At 37.9% G+C, this 19,321-nt stretch overlaps 1 protein-coding gene across 2 annotated transcripts in view; it reads right to left on the reverse strand.

The window, feature by feature from the left end:
- The window catches only part of LOC149298191 (fibroblast growth factor 13), a 54,514-nt gene that overhangs the window by 14,932 nt on the left and 20,261 nt on the right, over positions 1–19,321 (reverse strand). The window contains exons 1-3 of one of the 2 annotated variants that reach the window (XM_089487691.1): positions 7,378–7,564; positions 5,744–5,854; positions 3,741–3,844 (exon numbers count right to left, since the gene is read on the reverse strand). In XM_089487691.1, the coding sequence (XP_089343817.1) occupies positions 3,741–3,844; positions 5,744–5,854; positions 7,378–7,564 (402 nt within the window). Of the gene's footprint in view, positions 1–3,740; positions 3,845–5,743; positions 5,855–7,377; positions 7,565–19,321 lie in introns of those variants that run through there. The other variant, XM_089487692.1, reaches the window with a different exon arrangement.

A 19,321-nucleotide genomic window follows, 5' to 3' on the forward strand; every position in this document is an offset into this window, starting at 1 on the left:
AAGAATATAATGTTAGAGATTGTGTATGTTAGTGTATGGTGTTGGAATGAATGTGTGTGTTAGTATTGGTGTTAGGATGTGTGTTGGTGGATGTTAGTGTGCGTATGTCAGCGCATGGAGTATAAGCCTAGGGTAAGTGGCGCCTGGGAGAGGGGAAGGGGGTAAATAAGGAGAAAGAGAGAGTGTGAGTGAATGTTTGTGTTCGTGTGTAGTGTGTTAGTTTATCTGGTTACAGTGAGTGGATGTTATAGCGAGTAGACTGAACCCACCAATTAATCCAGCCGGGGCTAACCCTATTATATAGGATAACTCAGGACACAATCTGTAACTGGAAGGGGACAGATTTCTGTTCACTCCTTCCTGCTACACTGGACACTGAAGAGACAGGGTCACTTGGGTACTCCTGCAGACTGTCAAAGAAACAAGTGGCACCACTTTGATATGAGTAGGGAAACCACATGCACAAAAAGTAAGCTCAAAAGCAACTAGGTAAAGATACCCATACTAAGGCGAAGGGAATATGGTTTTATTTTAGCTTACTTTTTACATGCAAAATATTAGTACAATATGTATTAAGGAATATATACTATTAACATATAAATATCGTGTTTGATAAGAACCATTCAGCACATCTAGTCTGTCTATTTTTCCTGATGTAAAGACCTTATTCTGCCCTCTGTCTTTTTCTTTTAATTCACTATAGCCATATGCCAATCCCATGCATGTTTAAACACCCTCACTATATTAGCCTCTACCACATGTTCTACTTATACACCACTCTCTCAGTAAAATAAACCTTCCTTACATTACATCTAACCCTCTGATCCTCTAATTTTAGATCATGACCTCTTTTTTCTAACATAATAAATCTTCCCTTGAAGGAACCCCCCCCTGTACTTTGTTAAAATAATAATTAATTACATGCATATATACAAAAAAGGTAAAAATGTATCATACGTTACGTTTACTATTAGGCTTTAACCCCAGATACTTTTGGAACCTAGCAACACCCCTTGTAGGTGCAGATAATTCTAAACCGTTAAATCGACTAACCATGATATCTTTGCCTATTTGGTGCAATAAAAGTGATTCTGAGCAATAATGGTATTAATTCTGTATAGTTCACTAAACCAGCATAAAGATAAAGGTAAGGTCCATTCCAGCCCTTGGATATTAAACCTGCACTCATTACACGCTAGGGCATCAATCAAATCTTCACGTAAGTGAGATATACCAGGATCAAGGTGTTACATATGCATATTTTATAAATGATTCTACCAAAAAATAAAAGAGCAATAGTTTTTTCTCTCTTCTAATATTTATAAGTTTATTATGTCATATAATAACAATAGTAATAATAGTAATTAATTTTGTAATATATTATATTCTAGTTAGTGGTAAACATTAACATATTGCATAAAAAAAATGTTTTTACATGCCCAAAATAAAATAACATTTTACATTTAGTGTTTAGAAATAAGACAAAAAAAGAATAATTCTAGCCTGTACCTTTTTTCAATTTCACAGAATTGTAATTGTTTTCTGGGTATGTCTCTTAGGACAGTGAAGAAGTATGAATTATTTTCTGCCACACTGCAGATGGGGAATTCCGTGCCTTACAAGTAATTACCATCCTATGCAGGGGAATGTGAATTGAGAAATTCAGTCATGGACGCTGAGAGATGAAATAGGTCCGTGTAAGAGCAGTTGGCTCAGTTGTCTACTAATCCACTCAGCATTTTGTTGAACGCAATATATTTGGTTTGTGTAGCTATCTGTAATTTATTGCACATTTAACCAGAACCTTGGCAAAGCGGCCATTTTGTACTGCTTAGAGTGTAAAGGAATCTGCGGTGTTCTGTGATTAGGTAATGTACAAGAAGGGTGTTAAATGGAATTTCTGTCAAAAATATTATTGAAGGCGCACCAAAATGGACAAGAAGAACTGATTCTGAGCCAAGAACCTAAAAATGGGCTGTCATTGTCTGTTGAAGAGCTGCCACATCTATTGATTGAAGTTGCTCGCCTCAAAACGTCAGGCAGGTTTAAGATTGTCATTGCTTTAGATGGACATGTAACTATTTCTGATGAGCAGTGAACATTATCAGCAACACAGCAAACCTGGCTTATAAATCAAGATCAAGCAATGCAGGACTTTCCAGCCATGGCCAAAACACAATTCCCATCATCGATTAGCTAGTGAAGGATTCTGGGAAGTAACGTTTAACAAGACTATCCCTTATTGTCAGGGCTATGTTGGAAATTAGCCCAAAGAATGAAGGGGGTTTACTTAACTAATGGTTCTGGTAAATGTAGCTCGTTATTAAAATATCTCCCCAGGCATCACCTACAATTTAAAGTGGTCAGGTATGCCATTAATGTTTACTAATATATTCTAGTCTAAATATATTGATTTTATCACCTTCAAATGTTTTAATAAAAATGTATTACTACTAAAGGTGTCAGAACAATTACACCTTGATTATTTTTCTTTTTTTCAATCAATTGCCATTTTCCGGTTTATTGATTAAACCTAAATATGAAACATGAGTACATACTTTTCACCAATACTTTTAGCAAGATCTAAATATATATGTTTCTAAACAGCATACGTTTTTTTTTTTTATCTGTCAAGTCAACATTACACAATACACAACAAATGTATGCATCTACAGACAACGTGCACCAAAGAATTGTGAAAAATACAAATGTGCTACTGTGTGCTGTTCCTTTTAAAATATAACATGGACATCCAGTAATTAAACACGTAAAATGTTTTCTATGATGGCACATTTGAAGCCAACTCTAGTTAGATGTATTTTCACACTAAATTATCAGGTTCAGATATAAATATATGGCACAGGCATTAAAGGACCTATGTATTAAAATGTCATGTTATGAGTTAAGAAAGCATGACCCTGCCGGTGATATAATTTTTACCAATTTCCTCCAGAATTGCTCGAGTCGCGTCTCTCCTATAGTGCAATGCACATGGGGAACAAGGTGCTAAATTATTTGCAGATGGCCTGATTCAAGGTCAGGATTCTGTGCATAGCAGATCAGCTATCCCACTGCGATCTAACGAAAGCCACAACCCATTTGTAGTTTATAATTTCATTTCAACACCTACGTACAATGCAAAGGCAAGCTGCATAAGAGGTACCGAGTGGGGACATCTAGATGGGTCCATAAGAGCACTAAGTGTACCAGAGTTTCATGAAACATAACCTTTAGTAAAGACGTATTTCACTAATCCACACATCTTGGAGGAGAGAAGGGAGAGGGGATGCAATAGATACATTTAACTATAGAAAGGGATTCTCTAGGGAGAAAAGGAGAAATGTTAGAACAAGGGATAAGGATCTAAGGATCAGAGGTTAAGGATTTATTTTGGTGACAGCAAAAGCTCTAAAGGTACATGCAGGGAAGGAAATTAAACATTATATCAAATATGCATGAGGCTGTCCTCAAAATAATAGGATGTTTAAACCAGGATAAAGTGGGCAGATTAGATGAGCCAAATGTTTTTTATCCCACTTTATTTCCCATATGTTTGTAACATAGCTATGTAACTAGCCATCACTTGTAGCCAGTCCTACACAGTTGTAGCCAGTCCTACAAGTTACACAGCCCTGGTGTAACCTTAATGCTGCTTGTCTAATGCTAAAAAGGGCATAGCTTAAAGTGCATTCATCACAGTCAATGGAATCTCTTTAGAACCGTAAGAAATAAGTACTTACTGAGGTGTATAAGTATCCTTCGCTGTTCATTGCCATGTATAATTTAGTTTGAACACCTTGAATTGCCACCACTCGTAAACCAACTGGTATGAGGTTAAACAACGCTGGAAGAAATCAAAGCAATTTAAGCAAAGTTATATAAAAATACTACAAGTACAGATCCGCTATATAAAGGTTGTTAGGTGTCTCACATTACCATAATGGAGACTCTTGAAAGCACTGGGGTGTAAATAAGTGGCTTTTAGTATTTCTCAGAAACTGAAATTCATATCACTATACAATGGACATTTTTATTACAGCAAACATAATTTCTAAAGTACAGTGAAAATGTACAAAGTGCAACATTATATAATTATGTGGGTTCATGTAACATAAGGAACGTTAATAGCTATTTTGCTTTTTGGAATAAGACTTACAGCAAATCTACAGATGTTAAAAAAAAACCCTCAAAAAAAGCCAAATCCCTCTAACAGATGTATAGTTAAACTGTAACTGTAAATCCCCAAACGCAACTTTTTAAAATCATCCTGACTATAATGAAAAAATATATGTCTTTTTATAGGAAACTTTTTTAATGGTATAAATTGCATGTATCAAAATACCCATCAAAAGTTGGTTACTGTTTGTTGTACTGTATACTATTTTAATACTACTAATATAAATAAAAAATGCATTTGTTGCACAGTTATCTTTTTAGTTTTGTTATAACAGACCGAAAATAGGCTCAACTATCTCAGTGTATGAAATGCGAAGCTGAAATTAAATTATTATACGGTATAAATCAGGTTTCATGTAACGGCAGAAACAGACTAAACTATTCTTGCTTTATTTAAGTAATTGCACTTTTTAGGGGCACTTATTTAAAATTGCGATGAACACAAATAGTGTTGGATTTAAGAATTACCCAACTTTATCTAATAAAGACATCAATAAAACATGGACCACTGGTGTTAACTAATAACTGATTAAAAAGCAGTATTGACAGTCGCCAGAAGCCTCGATTTTGCTTCATATGGTTGTGATTCTGATGCCAGGGGTATTACTCAATTCTAAAACAGAATTATGACGCGGTTGATACTGATAGATGTTTATTCAAAAATATGAGAGAAACCTCTTTGAAAGGAAAATAGGAAGATCATTTTCTTTTTGAAATCAACAATTTGTATTGCTTGTTTTATTTCACATCATCACAGAGTGGAAAAATATATTCTATGAAGTAGTGGATTATTATTATAATATTTATATAGATGTATATTTTTCCTCTTTCATGACACTGCTCCCTCCACCTGTTGTGTTATACTTGTTTTGAACTAACAGGCACAGTGCAATATTGAAAATCTGTCATTGTTTTTACCACAAAGTTCCAAAAAGACATTATCATCTCCAAAGAGTGTGATTTTCAGAAGCTGTCTGTAATCTTAGTGTATCTTTACCTAAACATAACTGTCTAGCGCACCCATCCAGGTTAATAGAGATTGGTTTCAGAATGATTTTAAATTGGAAGAAACATGTTGTTATTATTAGCCAGTTTGAGCCAGCGCTGCGTTCACTTTTCAGCACAATTAGGCCAAAAGAAATAGATCCACGTCCATGCATGGGTTAAATCCTACACAAACATTGCTGAGTAGGTTGGTAGCATGCAAAGGGTTAATGGTATCTGGCAGATCTGAAATCAGGATGTCTATTATCGGCAAGATGTGTGGGTGAATATATGTTCTTTGATGAAACCCAATACAATCCAGAGGACATCTCTGGATTTCCATGGAGATAACATTTGATTCTTTTAGTTGACGACGACCTTAATCACATACACCCTGGAATTCAGCTTCCCTTTGCGATATGCAGCATCAAACACTAAACAGAGAGTTTAGGGTCAGGGAAAGTGCTTCCTAGGGCTCGCATTACATTTGCTATAGATAGATGTACCTTTAAGTTGCCAAAAGGTTTACGTCTAACGCTGGCTATAGTGGAAATGCGTTCAGAAAAGGTCAAGTACTACTTACTGTAAGTGCTTTCCTCCTCCTTTGTTCCATCGATTGTGCCATCTGCTTGTAGCTGCAAGTGGTACCCTTGCCTGCTGTATAATTTAGTCACTATACCTTTGAGTTGAGGTTCTGGAAGTAAACAGAGAGTGTACATAATAGATTAGAACCTTTTTACTATAGCTGAATAAACAGAAAAACACATTAATCACCCAAAATCACAACTGATATTAAACAATGGAAGATCCTATTTAAGGACAATGTGATATCATTTCCAGATATGCCCCATTATCCCGAAAGATGAGTAGCCCAACGCACTACTCAAGTGCCAGCGCCATTCTGATTTCTCTTATTAACACCACATTAATCTATTGTATCTATTACCATAGCCATACATAAACCTTACTTGAAGAAAGTTGATATACAGTCTCCAGGTTCCAGCATTGAGTAGTATTGGTACAATGTGTAAACGTTTCAGTTTTAGTTTTGTCATACCCTTTGAATATACGTACGGTAAGAAGCGCTGTGTAAGCACTGTGTAAATTTTTGACACTATAGAAATAATATATATACATTTTTTATCTATTATCACTTTATTTATTTCTAGGGATTCCTGTCCGTACACGTATGCTATACATTATGATATTTAAAAAATATATATATATTGAATCCATTTGTGTTAGTTGATTAAGTTGCAATGATTATTCATTAGGCTTAGAGAAAATGATAGAGATTTTAAAGTTTACTTGAAAGTTGTGAACTGGAATAACTTTACATTTCAGGTTACATTATTATATATATTAAAAAAAATAAATTGAGTGGTTATGCCGAATATTAATGTTCTGCTGCTAGGGTTGACTGCAATCCCTATCATACAGTAAAAAAAGACTGTGGATGATGGGGGTTTCAGTTCACAGCAGATGGATGCCTGGGTGCTGCCTGTTCCTGATTTATTCAAATGATAAAAAAAATAAAAAAAATGAAAATGTCAGCTCCGAAAATTATAAGAAATTATAACGCCAGCTATGAAAATAAACTAAAAACATGTTAATTACTGCCATGCATGGTATGCTAATAACCATGACATTATTTTCATAGAAAGTTTAGCTGGGTGAAATAAAATCTAATGTTTTACATAGTACATGTTCTAATCCAAGGGCATCCACATAGACTTTATTGGATTTTACATTTCACTTTTTAATAACAAATTCCAAATAACACATTTTGGTGTAACAGAAAAAAACACAACGCTGTGCAATCCCTAACTGATTAGCATGATGATGGGAAGTTGTGAAGGCACTTACAATAGAAGACAGATAACCTGTGTTTCGAACAGGGTATTTATTATTCACCGGCAAAAAAAGACATATTTTTTATTCTAGAAAATACTAATAGACCATTGTACTTCTAAATACTAAATGATAAGTTACTGTTATAATTTTATACTCCCAACACTTGAAATTAACCTGCAGCATTTATGGAGTCTGTGTGAAATCGAAGAAGAATATATATTAAACAAATGGTAGTAAGTAGTCAATGGAACTTTAACAACGGTGATGAAACCAGAACATTTCTTGATGATGGTGATGATGATGCGTGACCTGAGGTTGACAAAGACAAAATGAAATAATGATAAAGAAATAACCCCTCCAAACCTGGACGTCTTCTTCTCCTTTTCTTAGAGCCAAATAGTTTGACCCGAGAAAAGACGTTGAGTTTGTTTTTCTCGCAGTTTCCTTTGCTTTTGCTGGGGCTGTTAACACATTTACATGCATTAGACTTCTCCCTTTCCCGGGCTTGTCTTTTCTGTCTAATGAGCGAGCTGGCTATAGCAGCAGCCATGGCTATTGTTTACCAACAGAATCCTTGTGAACTAATCAGGCAAAATAATATCACATCGACCAAAAGCTTGTTTTTTGCATAAACTTTTACTATGGATACCGCCAATGTCGACGTTCACGTAATGCGCCTCTCTATAGTCGAAAGCTGCAAATCACGCATTCCTCTTTGAGAAAGCCGACAGACAATTAAGATCCTTTTGTTAGGATATACGAGTCACTTCTTCTCGTCACCAAAATACTGTCAACTTTTCACAAACACTGGGACTCCTTGATTTTTTTTCCAAACGGTTTGGTTATTCTTCCATCTTCATTCAATGTTTCCTAAGGTCCTAAAACATTAATATTGGCCACCCCTCCAGAACGAGCTTGACCTCGATGAAATAATGGTCTCTGCTTTTTCCCGCTTGTACATACTCATCAGTGCTACAGATCACGTCTGGATCTCCTGCGCGATGCATCTTATTTTCTTCAGCCACACTAGTTACAATGGATGCATATAAGCCAAAAAAATGATAAAAATAACAGAAACTGGTATTTTAGTATTCCGAGAACATAGCATACACTGCGCCTGCAGCATCGACAGAAGCAGATTCAGTCTTCAAGCTCCAGAGCCACTTGTAACTGTGTGTGTGAGAGAGAAATGCAGATGGGTCTGATCTCCTCCTTGTTTCAATGGAATACAGACCAATCTCCTATTGTCTGTCCTCTACAAACATCTGGTTACTTTTATAAAGCATAACAAAAGCATTTGCAGCTCGGTAGCTCCGTGCGTTGTATAGAGTCCTGCATAATTCTATATTGCAGCCTTTTTTTTCTATCTATGCAGGGGTTTGGCACGGTAGGTCAGGATCAGATGTGTTGATGACGGGAACTTGCTCTCAAGAGCCATCTCCCGGAGAGAGAAAGGTAGCTTGAATTAATTGTTGAATTACTCTTTCCTTACCAGGACAAATCATAGATGCAACAGAGTTGCCTGATTTGGAATGTAAGGCAATACACGATTGGCCATTTTTTGCTAAATTGTCATTGGTTGGTAGAATTTTTATTCTGATTGGTCTGTCTAATTTTCCTGCCTAGTTCTTCCTTAACACATGATTTCAGCTAGACTTGTAAATGTAATTTCTGTGCTGTTAAGCAGAAAATATCCTGGTAACGGCAGTCTGAAGGCAAGCATGCAAAATTGACTGTTTGTAATGTATTTATCCGCACGTAAATAATAGTAAAGATTTGTTTTAATCTTATTGCTATGGAAGTTATACTTTTTTGTTGACATATCAACTGCGTTATCTGATGCATATATTAAATCATAAATAAGAATAAAAACAACACAGATATATCGCATGGCAATATTTAACTTGAGTATTTGTCTCGAGCAATATATATGGGTTAGTATTTGAATGTGTACATAGTGTTAAGGAAGGGATAACTCTTTATGTTTATGTTATAAATATACAAAAAATGAAATTATGTAAATGATAGCAATTGATGAGGTATAGAATATACACTAATGTTCCAATTTTTTTTGTTTTTTAAACATAACTCAGTGTAGATGGATATTTGAATGTGGTATTGTATTCCTGGAGAGTTCTAGCAAAGGCAATGTTACAATCAAATCAAAATACAGTAGTGTATGTGAGAAATGCTCGCTACTTAACATGTGTTGTCAATGTCTGTGATACTTGTTCATTAGCTGCTGAATTTTCAGCTACGTCGGCTCTCTCGTAGCTAGGTGAGAAGTAAATTAGCCTTCTATCATTTGTCCAATTTGAGCCTCAGTAAACCTCAGTGTGACCTTATCCCACTCAATTCAGAAATTAAAGTGTATAAGGCCTGGGACCAAGGAGCACAGACTATGCACCAGACTATGATGGCTGTTGAGGTGGCCCAAAAGACAGCAGACACAGGGCAGCTGCCTCTTCTGCAATGAGTGCAAAACAATCAAGAACTGAGTCATTGAAAAATGAGTGTTTTAAGATATTGTTAATTACAGGGACAATCCAGCCATCATATGCACTTTAACCCCTTTGTGGTGCCCTCCTTGCAAATGCATGGTTTGTGTATAACACCCCATAATCATTTTTGCCTTTCCCTTCCCCTAAGCTATAAGTTCATCCAAACACATCTCCATAGATGTGATATGTTTACCTTTAGTCAGCTCCACCTCTGGTTAGGTCAACGCTGCAGTCAGGGGTCTGTTACTACCATATCTGTTACCAAAGTATAATTGTGTAGTCCATATATGCCAAACACAGGAGAAGACAACCTTGCCTCCAAATTAGATAAGGTGAAACCATGGTTGTCAGTTGGCACTATTCACTGTAACCATCAAGTCAATTTGTTATACTGATCATGTGCCTTTAATAGAACTTAATTCCACCTCATCCTCCAATCTATATATAGTGAACACCCGAGCAAAACTCTTCAGGCATTCTGAAAGACATCCCATTTTTAGATCCTTATTCTTTGAAAATATGTATTGTCTTCTTTTTGGCCTCTTCTGTGCCTGACATTATATAACAGACAAATTATGTTGAGTGAAACTTATTTATATGTTATAGAAAGTGTCGTCCTCATTTATTTGGTGAAAGATACATCTACAGTATTGATTCTTCACATTGAGTTACTGTCAAGACTTCCTTGACCCAAGAGGTTGACTTAGAAGTGAGCTCAGATTTTCATGACACAGCAAAAGGTAAAGCACAGCAATTACTTAACAGGGTAATATCATAATGACACTGTTATTTACTCGTAGAATGTAGCATTTGTGTTTAATGTCACCGCATCATTATCAAATTGAATAGTATTGATCAGATGTGATGGAATAGTGCAGTATGCTAAATATAACGTATGCACACATTTCACAAGACATATAGCCAACATTTCCACTGCATAACACTGTTAATCAATCATATCTATGTATTATTATATATTATGCTAAAGATCTCAACCCAGGGCTCATCCAATACCCAATGAAAATTTTGATAAATGTATATATACAAAGATCTGTCTGCCTGTACCTAAAAATATTTAAAACAATGTAACCAATGTATGTAATGTATTTAAAACAATGTAACGTGAACAAAACCTACTCACAATTTTACTGTTGAGACAATCCTTCTATATTTTTTGGTATGAAAATCCTACTCTTAACCCAATGTATAGCTGCCAATAAGCCATGTTTTGCCAATACAGTCTCAAAAAACAAACTTATGTCTAGCTGTCTTGGTCTGTCAGTGGCAGCTTTAGGTTTTTAAGAGTCATAAATGGAATGATTTAGGGGGCGTATTGATGAAAGAAACACAAACAGGCATTTATTGGGATATAACTTCATGAAAAGTATCTTTCTTCAGTCTTCACACAACCTCTTAATGGAGTAAGACCAATGGGGCCCTAAGTAGCTGCTTAATGTGCTTATATTATGTCACAACAGGTGAAATATATACTGTATGTAAAGTAGCTGAACCAATGCTTGGCATCTTATGCTCTTGTCCCAATACTGGGAATAAGGATGTAGGTAAGTATCAGAGTCAAAGGATGTCACATTGTCAACATTTTGGCCAGCTAGATTCTCAGCAATAACTAAAATGGTGCAAGTACATTTTACAGTATAGAGAGACAGAGATGCAAATTCTGGCCAACTCCACTTACAAATGCAAGTTTGTATGTTATGACTGCATTTTCCTAGTTGAATAATATTAAAGCTGAAGAGCATGGGCGTAGGAACCGGGGGAGACGGGGGGGATGGATCCCCCCAGGAAATCATGCGGAGGGGACCGATAATAGAGAAATCCCCCCCAGGGCTCTAAGTGAGGCGAGTGCCCTCGGTGCACAGCTGCCCGATCACGGGGTTCCCTAACCAGTCCAACTTTAAGGTAACACTTACCAGTGTGCTCTCTGTTACTGAGTGCCGGGCGATGGGATATGACGTTTATATCCCAGCCCCGGCGCTCAGCATAAACAGCTGTGCGCAGCTGCACTGAACTAGAGCGGCAAACCAGAAGGACAGGAGGAAGACAAAGCAAAAAGGTAGAAGAGAAAGGTAAGAGATGTGAAGAACAAAGGGAGGGGGTCTGATGTGCAAAACGAGGGGGGTCTGATGTGCAAAAGGATGGGGGGTTCTGATGTGCAAAACGAGGGGGGTCTGATGTGCAAAACGAGGGGGGGCCTGATGTACAAAATGAGGGGGGGTCTGATGTGCAAAATGAGGGGGGTCTGATGTGCAAAATGAAGGGGGGGTCTGATGTGCAAAACGAAGGGGGGGTCTGATGTGCAAAACGAAGGGGGGGTCTGATGTGCAAAACGAAGGGGGGGTATGATGTGCAAAATGAAGGGGGGGGGTCTGATGGTAGATATGTGTGTGTGCATATATATATGGTGAGGCATGTATATGGGCAATGTTTATGAATGTGTATGGGCACTTGGGCAGGCATATATGTGTGTGTATAGGGCAGGTGTGTATATGTGTGTGTATGGGCACGCGCATATAAGGGCAGTGTATGTGCATACGTGTGTATGGGAAGTGTATATGTGTATGTCTGTATGGGCAGTGTATATGTGTGTATATAAGGACTGTATTTGTCTTATAGTGTATATGTCTATGTAAGTATGTGCAAGAGCAGTGTATATTTATGGGGAGGCATGTGTGTGTGAGTAGTTTATGTATGTTTGGGCAGGCGTGTATAAGAGTAGTGCATATGTGTGAGTACTGGCAAGTGTGTATGTTCAGGTAATTGCAGCGTATATATGTGTTTTTGTGGGCAGGCCTGCGTAAGAGCAGTGCATATGTGTGTGTATAAGCAGGCATGTCGTACTTAAAGGGAAGAGAATGATTCCCTGTAACACATGTTTAACTCAGGGGCACCTAGGGTTAATCCAGGCCTATTTCTGGTTAAAATGAGTGTGTGTGTCACTGTATGTAGCATGTGGACACAAGAGAATATTTCGGGGTGCTACTTGGTCTAGGGCATCACTAATAAAAAGCGCCACGTGTTAAATCTAGGGGTAGGCAGAGTAAGTGAATGATGTGTTTGAATGCGTGTCTGGGTGTGATAGCATATGTTTGTGGGTATGTTATTGTGCACATCTGTTTTTATGGGTATGTTAGTATGTTTCCAGGTGTGTTATGGTGGGCATGTGTCTAGGTATATTAGGGTGGGAATGTTTTGGGGTGTATTATTGTGTGTGTGTATGTTAGTGTGTGCATGTGTGTGTATGTTATTCAAGTGTTTAAGTGTTGATATGTTCCTGTGTGCATGACGTGTTAAGAGTCTTGGATGGTTCCTTCAATACATCATAGTAGTCTCTGTGGCCGTGTCCATTGGGGTCCATCTGTGGTTGTAAGATTTTTCTGTTTCTGTGGGAATTTTCTCCCATTCATCTAGTAGAACGTTTTATGAGCTGAAGGTGATATACCAAGACATTTTGGACAACACTATGCTTCTAACTTTGTGGGAACAGTTTGGGGAAGATCCTTTTCTATTCCATCATGACTGTGCCCCAGTGTACAAAACAAGGTCCATAAAGGCATGGTTGCAAAAATTCCCCACAGAAACTCTCCAAAATCTTGTGGAAATCGTTCCCAGAAGAGTGGAAGCCGTTATAGCTGCAAAGGGGGGCCAACTACATATTAATGTCTATGTATTTATAATGTAATGTCATAAAAGTCCCTGTTGGTGAAATGGTCAGGTATACCCTACCAGTAAAAATGCTATCCCCCCCCTATTTTTAGGGGTTCCTACGCCCATGCTGAAGAGTGATTTGAGTATTAGCCAGAAGATCCATTTCCCCTGAATACACATGAATGGAACATCACCATTATCATGACCCATGTCAATTTCCAAACTATCTGAACCTTTACACAAAAACAATGAATGCCAGTACGCCTATCCTTTTTTTGTTCATTAGAAAACTTTGTGCAAAAGTACCCTACATTTCCACAAGACTTCATAAGAAGGGTTTTGATAATGTCCCTTCGTTAGCCATCTTGAGGCTCCACTCTACATAAGGCTGCAGAGCTTTAGAGACATTGGAGGTACCATAGTCCTACCATATCCAAAAATTAGGCAGCTGCCTAGGACTCTGGATTTATGGAGGTGCCACCATGGGGTTCTTGCTTAGAAAAGGTACACAGACTTCATTCTGACTAGTGGCTGATGCTTAATAGTTTTTAAGTGGCACTAGATTATGATTTTAATGGGTATCATTTCATACTAAAATGTTTTATGCAACTACAAGCGAGAGCTCCCAGGGGTCACATGGATGGACGCTCATGACAAACCTTATTTTTGCTTTACTTATGTGTTGTGCAAATAAAGACATCATATTCAATGATTCCTAATGTAATGGACTATTCTGTTTTGAAAACTGTTTCTCAAAAGACTATTACAAAATATTTTCATTGCTTGAGTATCTGAGGTTGCCCTGGGGACTCTTGATTTGACATGGGAATGGACGTGAAGTTTAGGTGAATCTAATACTAAATTTACTACTTGATTTTCACACAATCAACCTACTGCCTCAATATAACGTCAACAGGGCTATTACAAAAGTTGCCGTTTGTACCAGTCATCAAGCGCACTTGTTCTCTTTATTCCTCCCTACTACACTCAATGCATATCAGTTTCTTTACTAATAATTACGGCAAAGACATATACATTAACAGGTTTACATAAATGCATAATTAAATTCATGTTTGTGACAGCAATTTAGTGTAGCAAAGCATAATTGCTCTGTATCCAAATGCAAAAAAAATATGAAAAGCAAGACCAGAAAGTCAATCTTATTATATACATAGAGGGTCGCAATTTATAATCAGCAAAAAGTTGTATACAGAACCTTCTGGATGGTACAAGAAGTAAATTTCACTGACATATAATATGTTCATTGTATTTTTATGTTGTATCAATTCACAAATAACACGGGCGTGAAGAAAGCATCATGTTGGTAGGGCATCTTTAATATATCTATGTGTCGTTTAACTATCTCAGAGAGGTACCTTCATGTAAGAACATAAAAAACACACATTTTAAGGCAAGAGCTGTCTGACGAAGATGGTGTTCAGTGATGTACTGTAATCAGAATGTGTTTGAGCTGTGACTATGAGCAACATCAAGTACATATTACTGATAGAGTGGAGAGAGTGGAATCCATAGTATGATCTATAGTATGATGACACCTTGAAACAGTCCGCAGTATTACTGTGTGGGTGTTTATGATGGAATGGAAGCGAGAGTCAGGTCCTCGCTAATATCTTGCATTAGCTGTTTTACAATCAGATCAATAATATGTTAACATATCACTGCAATGCAGACTTCAGCTAACCCAAAACCCTGCATCCCTATATAAAAAACACAGTATCCTTCCGCCTACAGAACATATAAAACATAAATGTATATATGCTGTGCACATGACCTATATTTACATTAGCAGTTTGGCTGGTGTGTGTGGTGAGACTGTTGTGTGTACATTGTAAAGAACAGGCTATTTATCTGATCAACATGTCATATAAAAACACGTTGAATCAATATAATACAAAAACAGCACATCTAAAATCATACTTGCAATTGATGATTGAGCTTAAATGCGGATCAGTGTAGGTAAATAACATATTACTTTTTTTGGTAACATTGTGAAATTGTTAATAGCAATACGTATCACCTTAATAGCTAAAGCTTTAATCTGACCGTTATATGAGGACAATATAGCTTTTAATTAATGTTATAAATGTAAAGGGAGACACTGTGTGTGTTCCACATAGAAGGGAGCTGTCTTGTGTTTCCAGTGATGATTGGGGTATTGTAATGAATTGATGTATTTCAGTATTTACCAAAAAAAAGTGGGTAGTGAGAGACGTCCACCTGTGTTATCTACAAATACAGAGTGACTTTCACAATACGTGACTTTTATAAGTGAAAATCAATCCTGACTATTGCCTGGGATCCATGGCGAGTTATAGTGAATAAAGGTCCACTAAGAAAGGCATTAAAACAGGCTGTCCTAACAATGGCATTTAATATGCCTTCACCTGCTGGAAAAAAAACAGACTTATTTGTTTGTGATGAGCTGCCACTTCAAAAAATACAATAAACTGCCTAAGAAATGTTACCTTCCATTTACCATCAGCTGCCACAGAGACAGGGACCTAACATTTGCTTTACTCCAATGCTTTTATGCTCACACACCATGCAGCCACGTGCATCCAGCCAGCTGAAGCCATAGATCAGATAAGTATTGGGTGCTATCATCCAGTGGTCTACTGACAGATGGCTAGTGCTGGTCGTGGTTTCTGAGTAGTGTTCATGCACCCCTACTTATTTCTATATTAGTTTTACACAGAGAAAAAAATCAGGCCTTAAAGACACAATCCAGTCTAATTTTTATGTAAAATGCCTGCTGCATTACACGATGTCAGTCTTATTTGCCTTCTTCTCCTGGCTGCCTTTGCTTTCTTGCGCATGTGCTGTAGCACTTCCACTTAAGTCAATGAAACAACCAACCACAGTGTTCAGCCAGCATATACAGTGTATGATTAACGGTTACTATTCCTAACTATAACTACTCAGGGATAGATTACTTGTACAGCAAACTAGACAGGTTGCATCTCAACTGACATGCCTGTCTTACTGGGGTGCAACTTAAAGGGACTCTCATGCCATGATATATTGTGTTGCTACTTCAGCTATTTTGCATTCAGAAGATGTGTTTGGATGAACACATCTCCCTGCATGGCATATATTCATACCTGGGAACTCTCTGGGTTTGACCTGGAAATTGCCGGGTAAAGCACCACTCTTCCGAGTCAAGACCTGAATCCTCCGGGTCGCTCCCCCCACACTGCTGTCAGCGGGAATGCCTCCGACATCAGCGGGAACTCCCACTGATGTCAGGGGAAACTCCCACTGATGTCAGGGGAAACTCCCACTGATGTCAGGGGAAACTCCCACTGACTTCACGGGACCCCCTGCTGATGACAGTGGGCAGTCCTGCCAACACTGCTGATTCCATAGCTGAAGAGTTCCAAACTTCCAATGGCATTAATATCAGCACAACAAACTGTGCGGCAGCAGCTTTATGGAATGGCATGGCCGAGCAGCTGCATGCAAGCCACACATCGCCAAGTACAATGTCAAGCGTCGGATCGAGTGGTGTAAATCACGTGACCATTGGACTCTGGAGTAGTATAAACGTGTTCTTTGTTTGGTAGATGTCAGGAGAAAGTTTCCTACCTGACTGCATTGTTCCAATTGGTATGGGGCTGTTTCAGTATACCATTAGACATTTTGGACAATACTATGCTTCCAAGTTTGTGGAAAACCTTTGGGGAAGGCCCTTTTCTATTCCAGCATGACTGTGTCCCAGTGCACAAAGCAAGGTCCATAAAGACATAGTTAGATGAGTTTGGTGTTGAAGAACTTGACTGGCACTCACACATCCTTGACCTCATCCAACATCAGTGCCTGACCTCACAAATGCTCTACTGGATGAATGAACAACAATTCCCACAGAAACACTCAAAAGTCTTGTGGAAAACCTGCACAGAAGAGTGGGAGCTGTTATAGCTGCAAAGGTTGGACCAACTTCATGTTAATGTCTATTTATTTAGAATGTGATGTCATAAACGTCCTTCTTGGTGTTATAGTCAGATGTCCCAATACTTATGTCCATATAGTGTATATACACATAGATACGTATTGATACATTATATTGATAAACTTAACATGACATTCAGTATTATTAATTATATGATGATACAAATCATAAGAGAGGTAGTAGATTATGTGTTAGAGGAGATCTAAGGTTATAATGTTTTATACCATGGATCACACACTGGATTTGATCATGTGAATTAGCAGTAACTGGAGACATCTAGAGGTGCACGATATAATTGCATTAGTGTTTCATTATTGTCTAAATTATATTATAATCTATAATTTATGAAGCACACTGCTCAGTAAAACTATACAAAAGGATTTTTCCTGTTCTTCAACATCTATCCACATATAACCACAGATATACAGCGCATATAGTATGAAGCCAGATGTGTAATTGTCTTCACTTTAAGCTTTAGGCTCATTACATAGTAACAAAACATTTTCTATATCAAACAGCATTTCAAGAGCTTTCAATGTAATATTATTACATCATCTCCACTTACGCCTAAGTGCATTCAAAATCAGTCTTATAGGTAATGTGTTTAACCTAACAGTTTTCACTCTACTTTCTGCACCAAATGCAACCTCTATCTGCCTTACTGTACTCACTTATCTACTAGATGCTTTGTGCTGTAATCTAATTGTTTTTCCCTTTTATTGTATTTTTTCTCTGCTATAAATTGCAAATTGTTTCAATACAAAACCACTCATTAGGGTACATTTTGTATACTGATGTAAATTAACAACGGCAATTTATTTCTGCTCACTGACCCTCAATAAGAGCTTACTGCATTTTCTGGGGCGAAGGAGAACATGAGGCAATGTAGTAACCTTCTTCAACTGCCTTTTATATCAATGCTACCACAAATATACTTTAGCAGATTATCTAGCATTGCACTTCCAGTGACACATAAAAAACAATGACATCACTGCCGTTGATATATACTGTATTTGCTTGATTATAAGGCGACCCTCGACCCAAATTTTTATATTAATTTAGGAAAAAAAGAAAAAGCCTCAATATAAGACTACCCTATAGGAAAAATGTTTTATTAGTAAATATTAATTCACTTGTAAACTATTTTTTCATATTTAATAAAAACTATGATTGAAAAAATTATTTGTTTTTCCTTTTATTTGCCACTCTGCCCCAGTTATGCACATCTGCCACACAGATATGTCTTGTATACCACTCTTCACCCCAGAAATGCCTTATACCCCCTATAAGCCACTCTGCCCTCAGGTATGCCTTTTAACCCCCTATATGCTACTCTGCCTCCAGAAAACCATTGAACCCCACCCCCATGCCACTCATAACCCCCCCCGACTTCCCAGTGCATCCCTTTACTTGTGACCCGTGCTTTAGACTCCCGGGTGTCTAGTGGGGCAGTCAGTGGACGTCTGTGCGTTGCAGACCTCCGCTGCTGGCGGCCAGTACTTCCGCCGAGGCTTTTATGACTGAGCGCCGGCATCACATGACCTTCCAGTGCTCCACCATAGAAGCCCGGCGGAAGTGCTGGCAGCAGGGGAGGTTGTGTGCATCCCGCAAACGTTAGCCAACTGTGGGATGCGCACAGACAACCTCCGCTGCTGCCGGCACTTCTGCCGGGGCTTCTATGGTGAAGCACCGGAAGGTCATGTGATGCCAGCGCGCTGTCATAGAAGCCCCCAGAAGCTGCCAGAGAGAATGATCCAGGCCCCTCCTCCTGCGGGGGATCTGTATCTTAGTCTTGTAATCAGACCTCTATTTGAGTTCTGATTAGAAGACGACCTCAAATATAAGACAAGGGATATTTTTCAGAGCATTTGCTCTGAAAAAAGCCTCGTCCTATAATCGAGCAAATACGGTATATATAATCATATCATTGTATTATGAATTATTGTTACAAATTTTACAGTAATTCCAAGATCACTTTCTTCTGCCAAACATTTGAGTTGTCACTCTAGGTTTTTAGGGGCCTTAGCCAAATACACTATATGGACAAAAGTATTGGGACACTTGACCATAACACCAAAAGGGACTTTTGTGGTATTGCATTTTAAATACATAGATATTAATATGTAGTTGGTCTATATAGTGTATATTTAGGAGGGGCATTTCTAATACA

Source organism: Sceloporus occidentalis, unplaced genomic scaffold (genome assembly GCF_023333645.1).
Source record: "Sceloporus occidentalis isolate IW3139 unplaced genomic scaffold, rSceOcc1.0.p SCAF_34, whole genome shotgun sequence".
NCBI classification, from domain to species: domain Eukaryota; kingdom Metazoa; phylum Chordata; class Lepidosauria; order Squamata; family Phrynosomatidae; genus Sceloporus; species Sceloporus occidentalis.